The following is a 16653-nucleotide window of genomic DNA, read 5'->3' as shown; positions in this document are numbered from 1 at the left end:
AGAGCAAGAGAGCAAGAGAAGGAGAGAACGAGAGAGTCAGAAAGAAAGACAGACAGAAAGAGAAAGAGAAACAGAGTCAGAGAGAGAGTCAGAGAGAGACAGAGAGACAGAGAAGAGTCAGACAGAAAAACACAGAGTCAGAGAGAGAGAAAGAAAAAACAGAGAGTCAGAGAGAAAGAGAGACAGAGAGAGAGACAGAATGAATGAACACAGTGTAAGGGAAACAATGAATGAGAAAAAAATTAGCAAGCTAGTAAACCATCATTTTAAGCAGCATAAATTCCAGTAACAAGTAATTCTAAGAAAAATGTCAGTCATCTGGCTCCAGGATGGATTGTAAAGTGTGTAGATAGGGAACAGCATGACACATATGCTAACATATGGACGGGTGCAGCTTGGAGCTGGGATATGGTACAGTTCTGGTAATATATATCACAAAGACATCACAACAATGAGAGAGCAACCCTTACCTCCCTCGAGGGTTGTGAACTGGTGAGGAGGTTTGGTAACGGGCGACTCTCCCTTGCGGTTGAACACCATCACATTCAGGCTGTACTTGGTGTAGGGCTCGAGGCCTCGGATGAGACTGTGACTGTGATTCCCATGGACGATCAGGTGGTGACGTTCTGTGGTATGCTGCTTCCAGTAACTGATCTGAGCCGCGTGTGAGAAACAAATAAAGGGAAGAGGGAGGCTGTGAGGGTGCTTCGACACAAAGGGTTAAAGCCGTGTGGGCCTCTTCAGTTTAATATCTCAATCGAGCGAGGTACTTATAGTGATCTTTGTGTGATGAGTGTGTTTGTATGTCTCCTGTTCTCACCCTGCCTTTCCTGACTCTCACTTCCTTCACTGATACCGTGGGACCTGTCGTTCTCTTGGTACCAGAGTGGCCGTACACAGGAGCCCGTGCAGTGAGTGTCAGGATGTGTAACGCTGCAGGGATCACAGCTGAGTCCGATCCTATCCCACAACGCCCACGGACTCACAGTCGCACCCTCAGGCTCACAGTCTGGGCTGGGGGGGGGCGCGGGGGGGGGGGGGCGGAGGCAGGAGGTTGGGGGGGTGTATGATACCTACATTATATCCTCCCAGGTGCCCACGGATAGACTCTGCAGCGACTGGAGACCACAAGACTCTCACAGCTGTGCTGGTTACATTCACCACTGTCACATTCTCCGGGCTGTTCAAGGGATCTGAAAAGGAAGAGTATTTTGACAAGTGAGTCAGACTCCGAGGGCCCGATGGCTCACAGCATCCCCCCCTCCCGCCGAATCCCCTCATTACTGACAACCCCCCTGCCCGGAGCCCCCTTTACTCACAACCCCCCCTCCCTGAAGCCCCTCTTTACTCACAGTTTTCCCCCGAGTAGCCGATGACTATCCTGGGTTCTGGGCCAGACCCTTCCTGGTTAAAGGCTTGTACTTGAATCTGGTAGGGGACGAAGGTGGGGGTGGAGTTGACCACGTACGGGGGGCTGTCCACCACCAGCTCCTTCCACTGGCTCTCCACGTCCTGCTGTCTCCACTTCACGATATACTGGAGGTCGGGGCCATTCCAGTCCAATCCCTTCAGAACCTGGAACATCAAATGGTTCAGAGGTTTTAGTGCAGATTAAAACATTTTGCAGAGATTTTTACACGAAGGGTGTCTCACTCTCACCTCCGAGTCAGAAGGTCGTGGGTTCCAGCTGCACTCCAGGGACTTGAGCCCACAATCCAGGCCGACACTCCCAGCACTGAGGGAGCGCCGCACTGTCGGAGGGGCAGTACTGAGGGACTGTCGCACTGTCAGAGGGTCAGTACTGAGGGAGCGCCGCACTGTCGGAGGGGCAGTACTGAGGGAGCGCCGCACTGTCGGAGGGGCAGTACTGAGGGAGCGCCGCACTGTCGGAGGGGCAGTACTGAGGGAGCGCCGCACTGTCGGAGGGGCAGTACTGAGGGAGCGCCGCACTGTCGGAGGGGCAGTACTGAGGGAGCGCCGCACTGTCGGAGGGGCAGTACTGAGGGAGCGCCGCACTGAGGGAGCGCCGCACTGTCGGAGGGGCAGTACTGAGGGAGCGCCGCACTGTCGGAGGGGCAGTACTGAGGGAGCGCCGCACTGTCGGAGGGGCAGTACTGAGGGAGCGCCGCACTGTCGGAGGGGCAGTACTGAGGGAGCGCCGCACTGTCGGAGGGGCAGTACTGAGGGAGCGCCGCACTGTCGGAGGGTCAGTACTGAGGGAGCGCCGCACTGTCGGAGGGTCAGTACTGAGGGAGCGCCGCACTGTCGGAGGGTCAGTACTGAGGGAGCGCCGCACTGTCGGAGGGTCAGTACTGAGGGAGCGCCGCACTGTCGGAGGGTCAGTACTGAGGGAGCGCCGCACTGTCGGAGGGTCAGTACTGAGGGAGCGCCGCACTGTCGGAGGGGCAGTACTGAGGGAGCGCCGCACTGTCGGAGGGGCAGTACTGAGGGAGCGCCGCACTGTCGGAGGGGCAGTACTGAGGGAGCGCCGCACTGTCGGAGGGGCAGTACTGAGGGAGCGCCGCACTGTCGGAGGGGCAGTACTGAGGGAGCGCCGCACTGTCGGAGGGGCAGTACTGAGGGAGCGCCGCACTGTCGGAGGGGCAGTACTGAGGGAGCGCCGCACTGTCGGAGGGGCAGTACTGAGGGAGCGCCGCACTGTCGGAGGGGCAGTACTGAGGGAGCGCCGCACTGAGGGAGCGCCGCACTGTCGGAGGGGCAGTACTGAGGGAGCGCCGCACTGTCGGAGGGGCAGTACTGAGGGAGCGCCGCACTGTCGGAGGGGCAGTACTGAGGGAGCGCCGCACTGTCGGAGGGGCAGTACTGAGGGAGCGCCGCACTGTCGGAGGGGCAGTACTGAGGGAGCGCCGCACTGTCGGAGGGGCAGTACTGAGGGAGCGCCGCACTGTCGGAGGGTCAGTACTGAGGGAGCGCCGCACTGTCGGAGGGTCAGTACTGAGGGAGCGCCGCACTGTCGGAGGGTCAGTACTGAGGGAGCGCCGCACTGTCGGAGGGTCAGTACTGAGGGAGCGCCGCACTGTCGGAGGGTCAGTACTGAGGGAGCGCCGCACTGTCGGAGGGTCAGTACTGAGGGAGCGCCGCACTGTCGGAGGGGCAGTACTGAGGGAGCGCCGCACTGTCGGAGGGGCAGTACTGAGGGAGCGCCGCACTGTCGGAGGGTCAGTACTGAGGGGAGCGCCGCACTGTCGGAGGGGCAGTACTGAGGGAGCTCTGCACTGTCGGAGGGGCAGTACTGAGGGAGCGCTGCACTGTCGGAGGGTCAGTACTGAGGGAGCGCTGCACTGTCGGAGGGTCAGTACTGAGGGAGTGCTGCACTGTCGGAGGGTCAGTACTGAGGGAGCGCCGCACTGTCGGAGGGACCAATAGGGTCACTCCGAGACAACGCGGGGGGATTTTTTTTTAAAAGCTGCTGGTTAAATAAGAAAACGCCAGTGTTTTGTGCTGGAGCATTGTCCTTTCCGAAGCACTGATCTGCTAATGTTGCAGTCTCACTCCTTCCCCATTTGATCTCTCTGGGGTTCCTGTATAAGTATTCATCCAATGGCTCTCTCTATTCTACATTGTCATATCTGCCACTTCACCTCACCGTTACATTCTGCCAGATTAAGATCAATGCTGGTTACACGCGAACTCAGCATTTCACAATATGCATAAAATGAGCCTTCCTCTTTCACACACACAGGAGATTAGTAACACTGAGGCCAATCCATAAACAATTATTAATGTAGCTTCCTATTAATCATGCTATTGGATAAATGATAAGAAGTTATAGATTTAGCTTGTAAATCTTGTCACTCTTCGTAAACTCCAGCTCATCTAAAACTCTGCTGTCCCCGTATCCTAACTCGCACCGAGTCCCGTTCACCCATCACCCCCTGTGCTTGCTGACCTACACTGGCTCCCGGTCCGGGAACACCTCGATTTTAAAATTCTCATCCTGGTGTTCAAATCCCTCCATGGCCCTCGCCCCCCCTCCCTATCTCTGTAGCCTCCTCCAGCCCCTACAACCCTCCCAGGTCTCTGCGCTCCTCCAATTCTGGCCTCTTGTCCATCCCCCGATTTCCATCACTCCACCATTGGCAGCCGTGCCTTCAGTTGCCTGGACCGAAGCCCTGGAATTCCCTCCCTAAACCTCTCCGCCTCTCTCCCCTCCTTTAAGACCTTCTTAAAACCTGCCTCTTTGACCAAGTTTTTGGTCACCTGTCCTAATATCTCCTCACGTGGCTCGGTGTCAATCTTTGTTTGATAACGCTGTGAGGCGCCTCGGGACGTTTTACGATGTTAAAGGTGCTGTATAAACCCAAGTTGTTGCTGGATGTCCCTACTAATCATGCTACTGGATAAATGATAAAACAGTTTTTGGTTCATCTTGTATGGTATTTTCTCCCTGTATCCCCCTCCTCTCCTGACTGTCGCTGGGAGTCAGACTCCACTATTCTCCTGCCCATTCACGCACAGTGCTGTTCACTTGAGTGTCGGCGGGATATTCGCCAACGGGGGCATCTCAGCCATTCGACCATGGGGGCAGGAGTCCTTCGATCGTACTATCAGCGAGAATTTGGGCTGATTTGTTCCCCTCACACATTCCAGGGGAAAGAAAGAATTGTACTTCGTGTTTTCACAACCTCAAGACATCCCGAAGCACTTTACAGCCAATGAAGTACTTTTGAAGTGTGGTTACTGTTGTAATGTGGGAAACGCAGCAGCCAATTTGCGCACAGCAAGATCCCACAAACAGTAATGTGATAATGAGCAGATCATCTGTTTTTTAGTGATGTTGGTTGAGGGATAAATATTGGCCCCAGGACCCCGGGGAGAACTCCCCCTGCTCTTCTTCCAATAGTGGCCGTGGGATCTTTTACATCCACCTGAGAGGGGCAGACGGGGCCTCGGTTTAACGTCTCGTCCGAAAGACGGCCCCTCCGACAGTCCTGGTGTACAGGGGATTCTCCGGTCACAGTCAGGGCACTTTAAATACCTGGCTAGTCATTAAAAGCACAGGATTTGGCTGAGGGACTCTAAAGGCAGGGAGGAGATTGTACTGCGCACCTGCCACGAGATGATCATGTTGTTCGGCAGAGAGCCTTCTCCTTTCACCCCTTCCGGATTCTTCTCTGGGACTGGGGATTGGAAATAAAATGGTGAGAGAGATTAGCCGTCCCCATCTCAGTGAACCAGAGTCGCATCAGTCAGCTCGGGTTATAATGTAAACAGGTCCACGTAGCGTACCTTATCCTGATAACCTCACTCCCACTTACCGCCCCACACCAGGTAACCTCACTCCCACTTACCACCCTACACCAGGTAACCTCACTCCCACTTACCACCCTACACCAGGTAACCTCACTCCCACTTACCACCCTACACCAGGTAACCTCACTCCCACTTACCGCCCTACACCAGGTAACCTCACTCCCATTTACCGCCCTACACCAGGTAACCTCACTCCCACTTACCGCCCTACACCAGGTAACCTCACTCCCACTTACCACCCTACACCAGATAACCTCACTCCCACTTACCGCCCTACACCAGGTAACCTCACTCCCACTTACCACCCTACACCAGGTAACCTCACTCCCACTTACCGCCCTACACCAGGTAACCTCACTCCCACTTACCGCCCTACACCAGGTAACCTCACTCCCACTTACAACCCTACACCAGGTAACCTCACTCCCACTTACCACCCTACACCAGGTAACCTCACTCCCACTTACCACCCTACACCAGGTAACCTCACTCCCACTTACCGCCCTACACCAGATAACCTCACTCCCACTTACCACCCTACACCAGGTAACCTCACTCCCACTTACCACCCTACACCAGGTAACCTCACTCCCACTTACCGCCCTACACCAGGTAACCTCACTCCCACTTACCGCACTACACCAGGTAACCTCACTCCCACTTACCACCCTACACCAGGTAACCTCACTCCCGCTTACCACACTACACCAGGTAACCTCACTCCCACTTATTGCCCTACACCAGATAACCTGACTCCCACTTACCGCCCTACACCAGCTAATCTCACTCCCACTTACCGCACTACACCAGGTAACCTCACTCCCACTTACCGCACTACACCAGGTAACCTCACTCCCACTTACCACCCTACACCAGGTAACCTCACTCCCACTTATTGCCCTACACCAGGTAACCTCACTCCCACTTACCGCCCTACACCAGGTAACCTCACTCCCACTTACAACCCTACACCAGGTAACCTCACTCCCACTTACCACCCTACACCAGGTAACCTCACTCCCACTTACCACCCTACACCAGGTAACCTCACTCCCACTTACCGCCCTACACCAGATAACCTCACTCCCACTTACCACACTACACCAGGTAACCTCACTCCCACTTACCGCCCTACACCAGGTAACCTCACTCCCATTTACCGCCCTACACCAGGTAACCTCACTCCCACTTACCGCCCTACACCAGGTAACCTCACTCCCACTTACCACCCTACACCAGATAACCTCACTCCCACTTACCGCCCTACACCAGGTAACCTCACTCCCACTTACCACCCTACACCAGGTAACCTCACTCCCACTTACCGCCCTACACCAGGTAACCTCACTCCCACTTCCCGCCCTACACCAGGTAACCTCACTCCCACTTACAACCCTACACCAGGTAACCTCACTCCCACTTACCACCCTACACCAGGTAACCTCACTCCCACTTACCACCCTACACCAGGTAACCTCACTCCCACTTACCGCCCCACACCAGATAACCTCACTCCCACTTACCACCCTACACCAGGTAACCTCACTCCCACTTACCACCCTACACCAGGTAACCTCACTCCCACTTATTGCCCTACACCAGATAACCTCACTCCCACTTACCGCCCTACACCAGCTAATCTCACTCCCACTTACCGCACTACACCAGGTAACCTCACTCCCACTTACCGCACTACACCAGGTAACCTCACTCCCACTTACCACCCTACACCAGGTAACCTCACTCCCACTTATTGCCCTACACCAGATAACCTCACTCCCACTTACCGCACAACACCAGGTAATCTCACTCCCACTTACCGCCCTACACCAGGTACCCTCACTCCCACTTATTGCCCTACACCAGATAACCTCACTCCCACTTACCGCCCTACATCAGGTAATCTCACTCCCACTTACCACCCTACACCAGGTAACCTCACTCCCACTTACCGCCCCACACCAGGTAACCTCACTCCCACTTACCACACTACACCAGGTAACCTCATTCCCACTAACCGCCCGACACCAGGTAACCTCACTCCCACTTACCGCCCCACCCCTGGTAACCTCACTCCCACTTACCGCCCTACACCAGGTAACCTCACTCCCACTTACCACCCCACCCCTGGTAACCTCACTCCCACTTACCGCCCTACACCAGGTAACCTCACTCCCACTTACCACCCCACACCTGGTAACCTCACTCCCACTTACCGCCCTACACCAGGTAACCTCACTCCCACTTACCGCCCAACACCAGGTAACCTCACTCCCACTTACCACCCTACACCAGGTAACCTCACTCCCACTTACCGCCCTACACCAGGTAACCTCACTCCCACTTACCACACTACACCAGGTAACCTCACTCCCACTTACCACACTACACCAGGTAACCTCACTCCCACTTACCGCCCTACACCAGGTAACCTCACTCCCACTTACCGCACTACACCAGGTAACCTCACTCCCACTTACCGCACTACACCAGGTAACCTCACTCACACTTACGGCACTACACCAGGTAACCTCACTCCCACTTACCGCCCTACACCAGGTAACCTCACTCCCACTTACCGCACTACACCAGGTAACCTCACTCCCACTTACCGCCCTACACCAGGTAACCTCACTCCCACTTACCGCCCTACACCAGGTAACCTCACTCCCACTTACCGCCCTACACCAGGTAACCTCACTCCCACTTACCGCCCTACACCAGGTAACCTCACTCCCACTTACCGCCCTACACCAGGTAACCTCACTCCCACTTACCACACTACACCAGGTAACCTCACTCACACTCACGGCACTACACCAGGTAACCTCACTCCCACTTACCGCCCCACCCCTGGTAACCTCACTTCCCTGCCCAGGCCGAAACCCCTTCAACCTGAGCCCCTCCCCCACCCTACTCCCATTATCCTCAGCCCCTCTCCCACTATCCTCAGCCCCTCCCCCATTATCCTCAGCCCCTCCCCCATTATCCTCAGCCCCTCCCCCATTATCCTCAGCCCCTCCCCCATTATCCTCAGCCCCTCTCCCATTATCCTCAGCCCCTCTCCCATCATCCTCAGCCCCTCTCCCATCAACCTCAGCCCCTCTCCCATCAACCTCAGCCCCTCTCCCATCAACCTCAGCCCCTCTCCCATCAACCTCAGCCCCTCTCCCATCAACCTCAGCCCCTCTCCCATCAACCTCAGCCCCTCTCCCATTAACCTCAGCCCCTCTCCCACTAACCTCAGCCCCTATCCCACTAACCTCAGCCCCTCTCCCACTAACCTCAGCCCCTCTCCCACTAACCTCAGCCCCTCTCCCACTATCCTCAGCCCCTCTCCCACTATCCTCAGCCCCTCTCCCACTATCCTCAGCCCCTCTCCCACTATCCTCAGCCCCTCCCCCATTATCCTCAGACCCTCCCCCATCATCCTCAGCCCCTCTCCCATCATCCTCAGCCCCTCTCCCATCATCCTCAGCCCCTCTCCCATCATCCTCAGCCCCTCTCCCATCAACCTCAGCCCCTCTCCCATTAACCTCAGCCCCTCTCCCACTAACCTCAGCCCCTCTCCCACTAACCTCAGCCCCTCTCCCACTAACCTCAGCCCCTCTCCCACTAACCTCAGCCCCTCTCCCACTATCCTCAGCCCCTCTCCCACTATCCTCAGCCCCTCTCCCACTATCCTCAGCCCCTCTCCCATTAACCTCAGCCCCTCTCCCACTATCCTCAGCCCCTCTCCCATTATCCTCAGCCCCTCTCCCATTATCCTCAGCCCCTCTCCCATTAACCTCAGCCCCTCTCCCACTAACCTCAGCCCCTCTCCCATTATCCTCAGCCCCTCTCCCATTAACCTCAGCCCCTCTCCCATTAACCTCAGCCCCTCTCCCATTAACCTCAGCCCCTCTCCCATTAACCTCAGCCCCTCTCCCATTAACCTCAGCCCCTCTCCCATTAACCTCAGCCCCTCTCCCATTAACCTCAGCCCCTCTCCCATTAACCTCAGCCCCTCTCCCATTAACCTCAGCCCCTCCCTCTCCCTCGTCCTACACCCCAGTAACCTCACCGTGCATACTCTGCTGCTGGTAAATTCTTCCCACACCCTTTCCCTGCACTCCAGGACGTAAGAATAACTGGGCCCAGTTGCATCGATCCCATCGTATCCCCTCCCCTCAATCACCAGAAAACTGTGCAGCTCCTTCTTGGATGTGCTGACATTGTGCCTCCAATGCCTCCCTGTCAGTCAGTTCCACTTTTACACGGAGTAAACGTCAGCAGTCCGTCCACCACCCCTCTCCCGAGCTCGGGTCTGTGGCCCTTGGTTACCGAAACTCTTAACCCCCCACCCCCCCATGCCCCTGTCCTGTACCCCAGGAACCATGCCCGTTCCCTACAGTACCCTTCTCCTGCCACAGTCAGCCACACTCTGTCCCAATGGCCTACCTGCCGACGGGGCCATATAGCGGTCTGTGCCCTCACTGGGGTCACTGCTCCCCAACCTGTTGACAGAGATGACCCGGAAGCTGTAATTAACGTAGGGGGAGAGCTCCAACACCGTCTCCTGCTGGTCACCGTCCAGGTGTTTCATCACGTGCCACGTCCCAGGCTCGAAGATGTCCTCCTCGAACTTAATGATGAATTCTACCAACGGGGGACGCAAACAAAGTAAAAAGCAGCCATTTAATGTGACAAGGACACAGTAACAGACAGCACCCAGTTACAGTGATACCCAGCCCTCACCTCTCCCCAATCACTGAGCAATAAGAGAGAGAGTGGGAACAGAGAGCACCCAGTTACAGTGATACCCAGCCCTCACCTCTCCCCAATCACTGAGCAATAAGAGAGAGAGTGGGAACAGACAGCACCCAGTTACAGTGATACCCAGCCCTCACCTCTCCCCAATCACTGAGCAATGAGAGAGAGAGTGGGAACAGACAGCACCCAGTTACAGTGATACCCAGCCCTCACCTCTCCCCAATCACTGAGCAATGAGAGAGAGAGTGGGAACAGAGAGCACCCAGTTACAGTGATACCCAGCCCTCACCTCTCCCCAATCACTGAGCAATGAGAGAGAGAGTGGGAACAGAGAGCACCCAGTTACAGTGATACCCAGCCCTCACCTCTCCCCAATCACTGAGCAATGAGAGAGTGGGAACAGAGAGCACCCAGTTACAGTGATACCCAGCCCTCACCTCTCCCCAATCACTGAGCAATGAGAGAGAGAGTGGGAACAGAGAGCACCCAGTTACAGTGATACCCAGCCCTCACCTCTCCCCAATCACTGAGCAATAAGAGAGAGAGTGGGAACAGAGAGCACCCAGTTACAGTGATACCCAGCCCTCACCTCTCCCCAATCACTGAGCAATAAGAGAGAGAGAGTGGGAACAGAGAGCACCCAGTTACAGTGATACCCAGCCCTCACCTCTCCCCAATCACTGAGCAATGAGAGAGAGTGGGAACAGAGAGCACCCAGTTACAGTGATACCCAGCCCTCACCTCTCCCCAATCACTGAGCAATAAGAGAGAGAGTGGGAACAGAGAGCACCCAGTTACAGTGATACCCAGCCCTCACCTCTCCCCAATCACTGAGCAATAAGAGAGAGAGTGGGAACAGAGAGCACCCAGTTACAGTGATACCCAGCCCTCACCTCTCCCCAATCACTGAGCAATAAGAGAGAGAGTGGGAACAGAGAGCACCCAGTTACAGTGATACCCAGCCCTCACCTCTCCCCAATCACTGAGCAATAAGAGAGAGAGTGGGAACAGGGAGCACCCAGTTACAGTGATACCCAGCCCTCACCTCTCCCCAATCACTGAGCAATAAGAGAGAGAGTGGGAACAGAGAGCACCCAGTTACAGTGATACCCAGCCCTCACCTCTCCCCAATCACTGAGCAATAAGAGAGAGAGTGGGAACAGACAGCACCCAGTTACAGTGATACCCAGCCCTCATCTCTCCCCAATCACTGAGCAATGAGAGAGAGAGTGGGAACAGACAGCACCCAGTTACAGTGATACCCAGCCCTCACCTCTCCCCAATCACTGAGCAATGAGAGAGAGAGTGGGAACAGAGAGCACCCAGTTACAGTGATACCCAGCCCTCACCTCTCCCCAATCACTGAGCAATGAGAGAGAGAGTGGGATCAGACAGCACCCAGTTACAGTGACACCCAGCCCTCACCTCTCCCCAATCACTGAGCAATGAGAGAGAGTGGGAACAGAGAGCACCCAGTTACAGTGATACCCAGCCCTCACCTCTCCCCAATCACTGAGCAATGAGAGAGTGGGAACAGAGAGCACCCAGTTACAGTGATACCCAGCCCTCACCTCTCCCCAATCACTGAGCAATGAGAGAGAGAGTGGGAACAGAGAGCACCCAGTTACAGTGATACCCAGCCCTCACCTCTCCCCAATCACTGAGCAATAAGAGAGAGAGTGGGAACAGAGAGCACCCAGTTACAGTGATACCCAGCCCTCACCTCTCCCCAATCACTGAGCAATAAGAGAGAGTGGGAACAGAGAGCACCCAGTTACAGTGATACCCAGCCCTCACCTCTCCCCAATCACTGAGCAATAAGAGAGAGTGGGAACAGAGAGCACCCAGTTACAGTGATACCCAGCCCTCACCTCTCCCCAATCACTGAGCAATGAGAGAGAGAGTGGGAACAGACAGCACCCAGTTACAGTGATACCCAGCCCTCACCTCTCCCCAATCACTGAGCAATGAGAGAGAGTGGGAACAGAGAGCACCCAGTTACAGTGATACCCAGCCCTCACCTCTCCCCAATCACTGAGCAATAAGAGAGAGAGTGGGAACAGACAGCACCCAGTTCGAGTGTCGATCTGTCCCTCATCTCTCTCTGATCAGGGCAAGCTGAACTCTGTGCACCCACTCACAGACACAAAGACCTGTGGCCCACTGCTCCTCCACAGATGGGGCCATTTCAAAAGTGATTAAAGCCAAAACATTCCATCCGCTCGGTCACACAATTTCTCTCCTGCACACTCCCACACGTGCTATCTCGCACACACACTCAGCCATACACACACCTGCAGAGCCCTCTAACATTATACAAGCTGCAGTTACAGCTCCACACAAGCCCTTCTCTGGTCCAGAGTTTAAAAATGGGTTTTGTCAGGTTATGTTACACAGATAAACTGCAACTGGGCAGGGCTGAGTGACTGACAATTCCAGTTCCCTCCCTCCTCAAGGCACAGAGTGTACGCGGAGTATGGGTTCTACAGGAGTCAGTCACCATCCAGTACATCATCTAAGTAGCTATTCTTCCACTTGGGGCCGCACACAGTGAGTGCCAGCAGGATATTCAACAGTGAGGGGCGTCACAGCTGAGCCCGATTCTGTTCTCACCCGACGCCCGCACACACAGGGGACAGTGATCAGGAGCAGGAACCCTGATTTTACCCCTTCGCTAACCCGGTGGGAACTGGGCACTATTGTAGCACCGTCCTGGCTGAGATCAGTTTACTCAGCAATGCCTGAGGATTAGACCAGGGGCCCTCTGGTCTGTGTGTATCAGTCCCAGACTGTCTGGGGATTGGACCAGGGCCCCCTGGTCTGTGTGTATCAGTCCCAGACTGTCTGGGGATTGGACCAAGGACCCTCTGGTCTGTGGGGATCAGTCCCAGACTGTCTGGGGATTGGACCAAGGACCCTCTGGTCTGTGGGGATCAGTCCCAGACTGTCTGGGGATTGGACCAGGGGCCCCCTGGTCTGTGTGGATCAGTCCTAGACTGTCTGGGGATTGGACCAGGGGCCCCCTGGTCTGTGGGGATCAGTCCCAGACTGTCTGGGGATTGGACCAGGGGCCCCCTGGTCTGTGTGGATCAGTCCTAGACTGTCTGGGGATTGGACCAGGGGCCCCCTGGTCTGTGGGGATCAGTCCTAGACTGTCTGGGGATTGGACCAGGGGCTCCCCTGGTCTGTGGGGATCAGTCCCAGACTGTCTGGGGATTGGACCAGGGGCCCTCTGGTCTGTGGGGCTCAGTCCCAGACTGTCTGGGGATTAGACCAGGGGCCCCTCTGGTCTGTGGGGATCAGTCCCAGACTGTCTGGGGATTGGACCAGGGGCCCCCTGGTCTGTGTGGATCAGACCCAGACTGTCTGGGGATTGGACCAGGGGCCCCCTGGTCTGTGGGGAACAGTCTGGGGTGTCCCTGCGGTAACTCACCATTGTATGTTTTGAGAAGGAAGTGAAATAAATTGGTTTAAGAGATTCCGATACAGAGCAGGATGTGTGTGGTATTCCAGTGTGGCAGGACTTATACAGGTACATCCTGTTACCATCTGACAGTCCCTGCCCTCGACGGGGCTGTGACCCACATACACTGCAGTCCCTGCCCTCGATGGGACTGTGACCCACATACACTGCAGTCCCTGCCCTCGATGGGACTGTGACCCACATACACTGCAGTCCCTGCCTCGATGGGACTGTGACCCACATACACTGCAGTCCCTGCCCTCGATGGGACTGTGACCCACATACACTGCAGTCCCTGCCTCGATGGGACTGTGACCCACATACACTGCAGTCCCTGCCCTCGATGGGACTGTGACCCACATACACTGCAGTCCCTGCCCTCGATGGGACTGTGACCCACAGACACTGCAGTCCCTGCCTCGATGGGACTGTGACCCACATACACTGCAGTCCCTGCCCTCGATGGGACTGTGACCCACATACACTGCAGTCCCTGCCCTCGATGGGACTGTGACCCACATACACTGCAGTCCCTGCCCTCGATGGGACTGTGACCCACATACACTGCAGTCCCTGCCCTCGATGGGACTGTGACCCACATACACTGCAGTCCCTGTCCTCGATGGGACTGTGACCCACATACACTGCAGTCCCTGCCCTCGATGGGACTGTGACCCACATACACTGCAGTCCCTGCCCTCGATGGGACTGTGACCCACATACACTGCAGTCCCTGCCCTCGATGGGACTGTGACCCACATACACTGCAGTCCCTGCCCTCGATGGGACTGTGACCCACATACACTGCAGTCCCTGCCCTCGATGGGACTGTGACCCACATACACTGCAGTCCCTGCCCTCGATGGGACTGTGACCCACATACACTGCAGTCCCTGCCCTCGATGGGACTGTGACCCACATACACTGCAGTCCCTGCCCTCGATGGGACTGTGACCCACATACACTGCAGTCCCTGTCCTCGATGGGACTGTGACCAATCCACATACACTAAGATTAAGATAATAACTTGCTCTCTGATTTTTCCATGCACTTTGGCAGGAAAAATCAGAGAGCAAGTTATTATCTTAATGGCGAGAAACTGGAAAGTACTGCAGTACAAAGGGATCTGGGGGTCCTAGTGCAAGAAAATCAAAAAAGTTAGTATGCAGGTGCAGCAGGTGATCAAGAAGGCCAACGGAATGTTGGCTTTTATTGCTAGGGGGATAGAATATAAAAACAGGGAGGTATTGCTGCAGTTATATAAGGTATTGGTGAGACCGCACCTGGAATACTGCATACAGTTTTGGTGTCCATACTTAAGAAAAGACATACTTGCTCTCGAGGCAGTACAAAGAAGGTTTACTCGGTTAATCCCGGGGATGAGGGGGCGGACATATGAGGAGAGGTTGAGTAGATTGGGACTCTACTCATTGGAGTTCAGAAGAATGAGAGGCGATCTTATTGAAACATATAAGATTGTCAAGGGGCTTGATCGGGTGGATGCGGTAAGGATGTTCCCAAGGATGGGTGAAACTAGAACTAGGGGGCATAATCTTAGAATAAGGGGCTGCTCTTTCAAAACTGAGATGAGGAGAAACTTCTTCACTCAGAGGGTGGTAGGTCTGTGGAATTTGCTGCCCCGGGAAGCTGTGGAAGCTACATCATTAAATAAATTAAAAACAGAAATAGACAGTTTCCTAGAAGTAAAGGGAAATAGGGGTTACAGGGAGCAGGCAGGAAATTGGACATGAATTTAGATTTGAGGTTAGGATCAGATCAGCCATGATCTTATTGAATGGCGGAGCAGGCTCGAGGGGCCGATTGGCCTAATCCTGCTCCTATTTCTTATGTTCTTATATACACTGCAGTCCCTGCCCTCGATGGGGCAGTGACCCACATACACTGCAGTCCCTGCCCTCGATGCGACTGTGACCCACATACACTGCAGTCCCTGCCCTCGATGGGACTGTGACCCACATACACTGCAGTCCCTGCCCTCGATGGGACTGTGACCCACATACACTGCAGTCCCTGCCCTCGATGGGGCAGTGACCCACATACACTGCAGTCCCTGCCCTCGATGGGACTGTGACCCACATACACTGCAGTCCCTGCCCTCGATGGGACTGTGACCCACATACACTGCAGTCCCTGCCTCGATGGGACTGTGACCCACATACACTGCAGTCCCTGCCTCGATGGGACTGTGACCCACATACACTGCAGTCCCTGTCCTCGATGGGACTGTGACCCACATACACTGCAGTCCCTGCCCTCGATGGGACTGTGACCCACATACACTGCAGTCCCTGCCCTCGATGGGACTGTGACCCACATACACTGCAGTCCCTGCCCTCGATGGGACTGTGACCCACATACACTGCAGTCCCTGCCCTCGATGGGACTGTGACCCACATACACTGCAGTCCCTGCCCTCGATGGGACTGTGACCCACATACACTGCAGTCCCTGCCTCGATGGGACTGTGACCCACATACACTGCAGTCCCTGCCCTCGATGGGACTGTGACCCACATACACTGCAGTCCCTGCCCTCGATGGGACTGTGACCCACATACACTGTGGTCCCTGTCCTCGATGGGACTGTGACCCACATACACTGTGGTCCCTGTCCTCGATGGGACTGTGACCCACATACACTGCAGTCCCTGTCCTCGATGGGACTGTGACCCACATACACTGCGGTCCCTGCCCTCGATGGGACTGTGACCCACATACACTGCAGTCCCTGCCCTCGATGGGACTGTGACCCACATACACTGCAGTCCCTGCCCTCGATGGGACTGTGACCCACATACACTGCAGTCCCTGCCCTCGATGGGACTGTGACCCACATACACTGCAGTCCCTGCCCTCGATGGGACTGTGACCCACATACACTGCAGTCCCTGCCCTCGATGGGACTGTGACCCACATACACTGCAGTCCCTGCCCTCGATGGGACTGTGAACCACATACACTGCAGTCCCTGCCCTCGATGGGACTGTGACCCACATACACTGCAGTCCCTGCCCTCGATGGGACTGTGACCCACATACACTGCAGTCCCTGCCCTCGATGGGACTGTGACCCACATACACTGCAGTCCCTGCCCTCGATGGGACTGTGACCCACATACACCGTAGTACCTACCCTCGATGGGAC

The 16653-nt window shown here is 55.6% G+C and overlaps 1 protein-coding gene across 3 annotated transcripts in view; it reads right to left on the bottom strand.

Moving 5' to 3' along the window:
* l1cama (L1 cell adhesion molecule, paralog a) overlaps window positions 1-16653 on the bottom strand; it is a 226415-nt gene that overhangs the window by 38761 nt on the left and 171001 nt on the right. For all 3 annotated transcript variants that reach the window (XM_067976133.1, XM_067976135.1, XM_067976134.1), the window contains exons 16-20: window positions 9715-9912; window positions 5071-5141; window positions 1353-1575; window positions 1078-1193; window positions 471-654 (exon numbers count right to left, since the gene is read on the bottom strand). In XM_067976133.1, the coding sequence (XP_067832234.1) occupies window positions 471-654; window positions 1078-1193; window positions 1353-1575; window positions 5071-5141; window positions 9715-9912 (792 nt within the window). The remainder of the gene's footprint in view (window positions 1-470; window positions 655-1077; window positions 1194-1352; window positions 1576-5070; window positions 5142-9714; window positions 9913-16653) is intronic.

This window comes from Heptranchias perlo, chromosome 45, assembly GCF_035084215.1.
Source record: "Heptranchias perlo isolate sHepPer1 chromosome 45, sHepPer1.hap1, whole genome shotgun sequence".
NCBI lineage: Eukaryota > Metazoa > Chordata > Chondrichthyes > Hexanchiformes > Hexanchidae > Heptranchias > Heptranchias perlo.
This window is presented reverse-complemented; position numbering and strand designations above follow the sequence as displayed.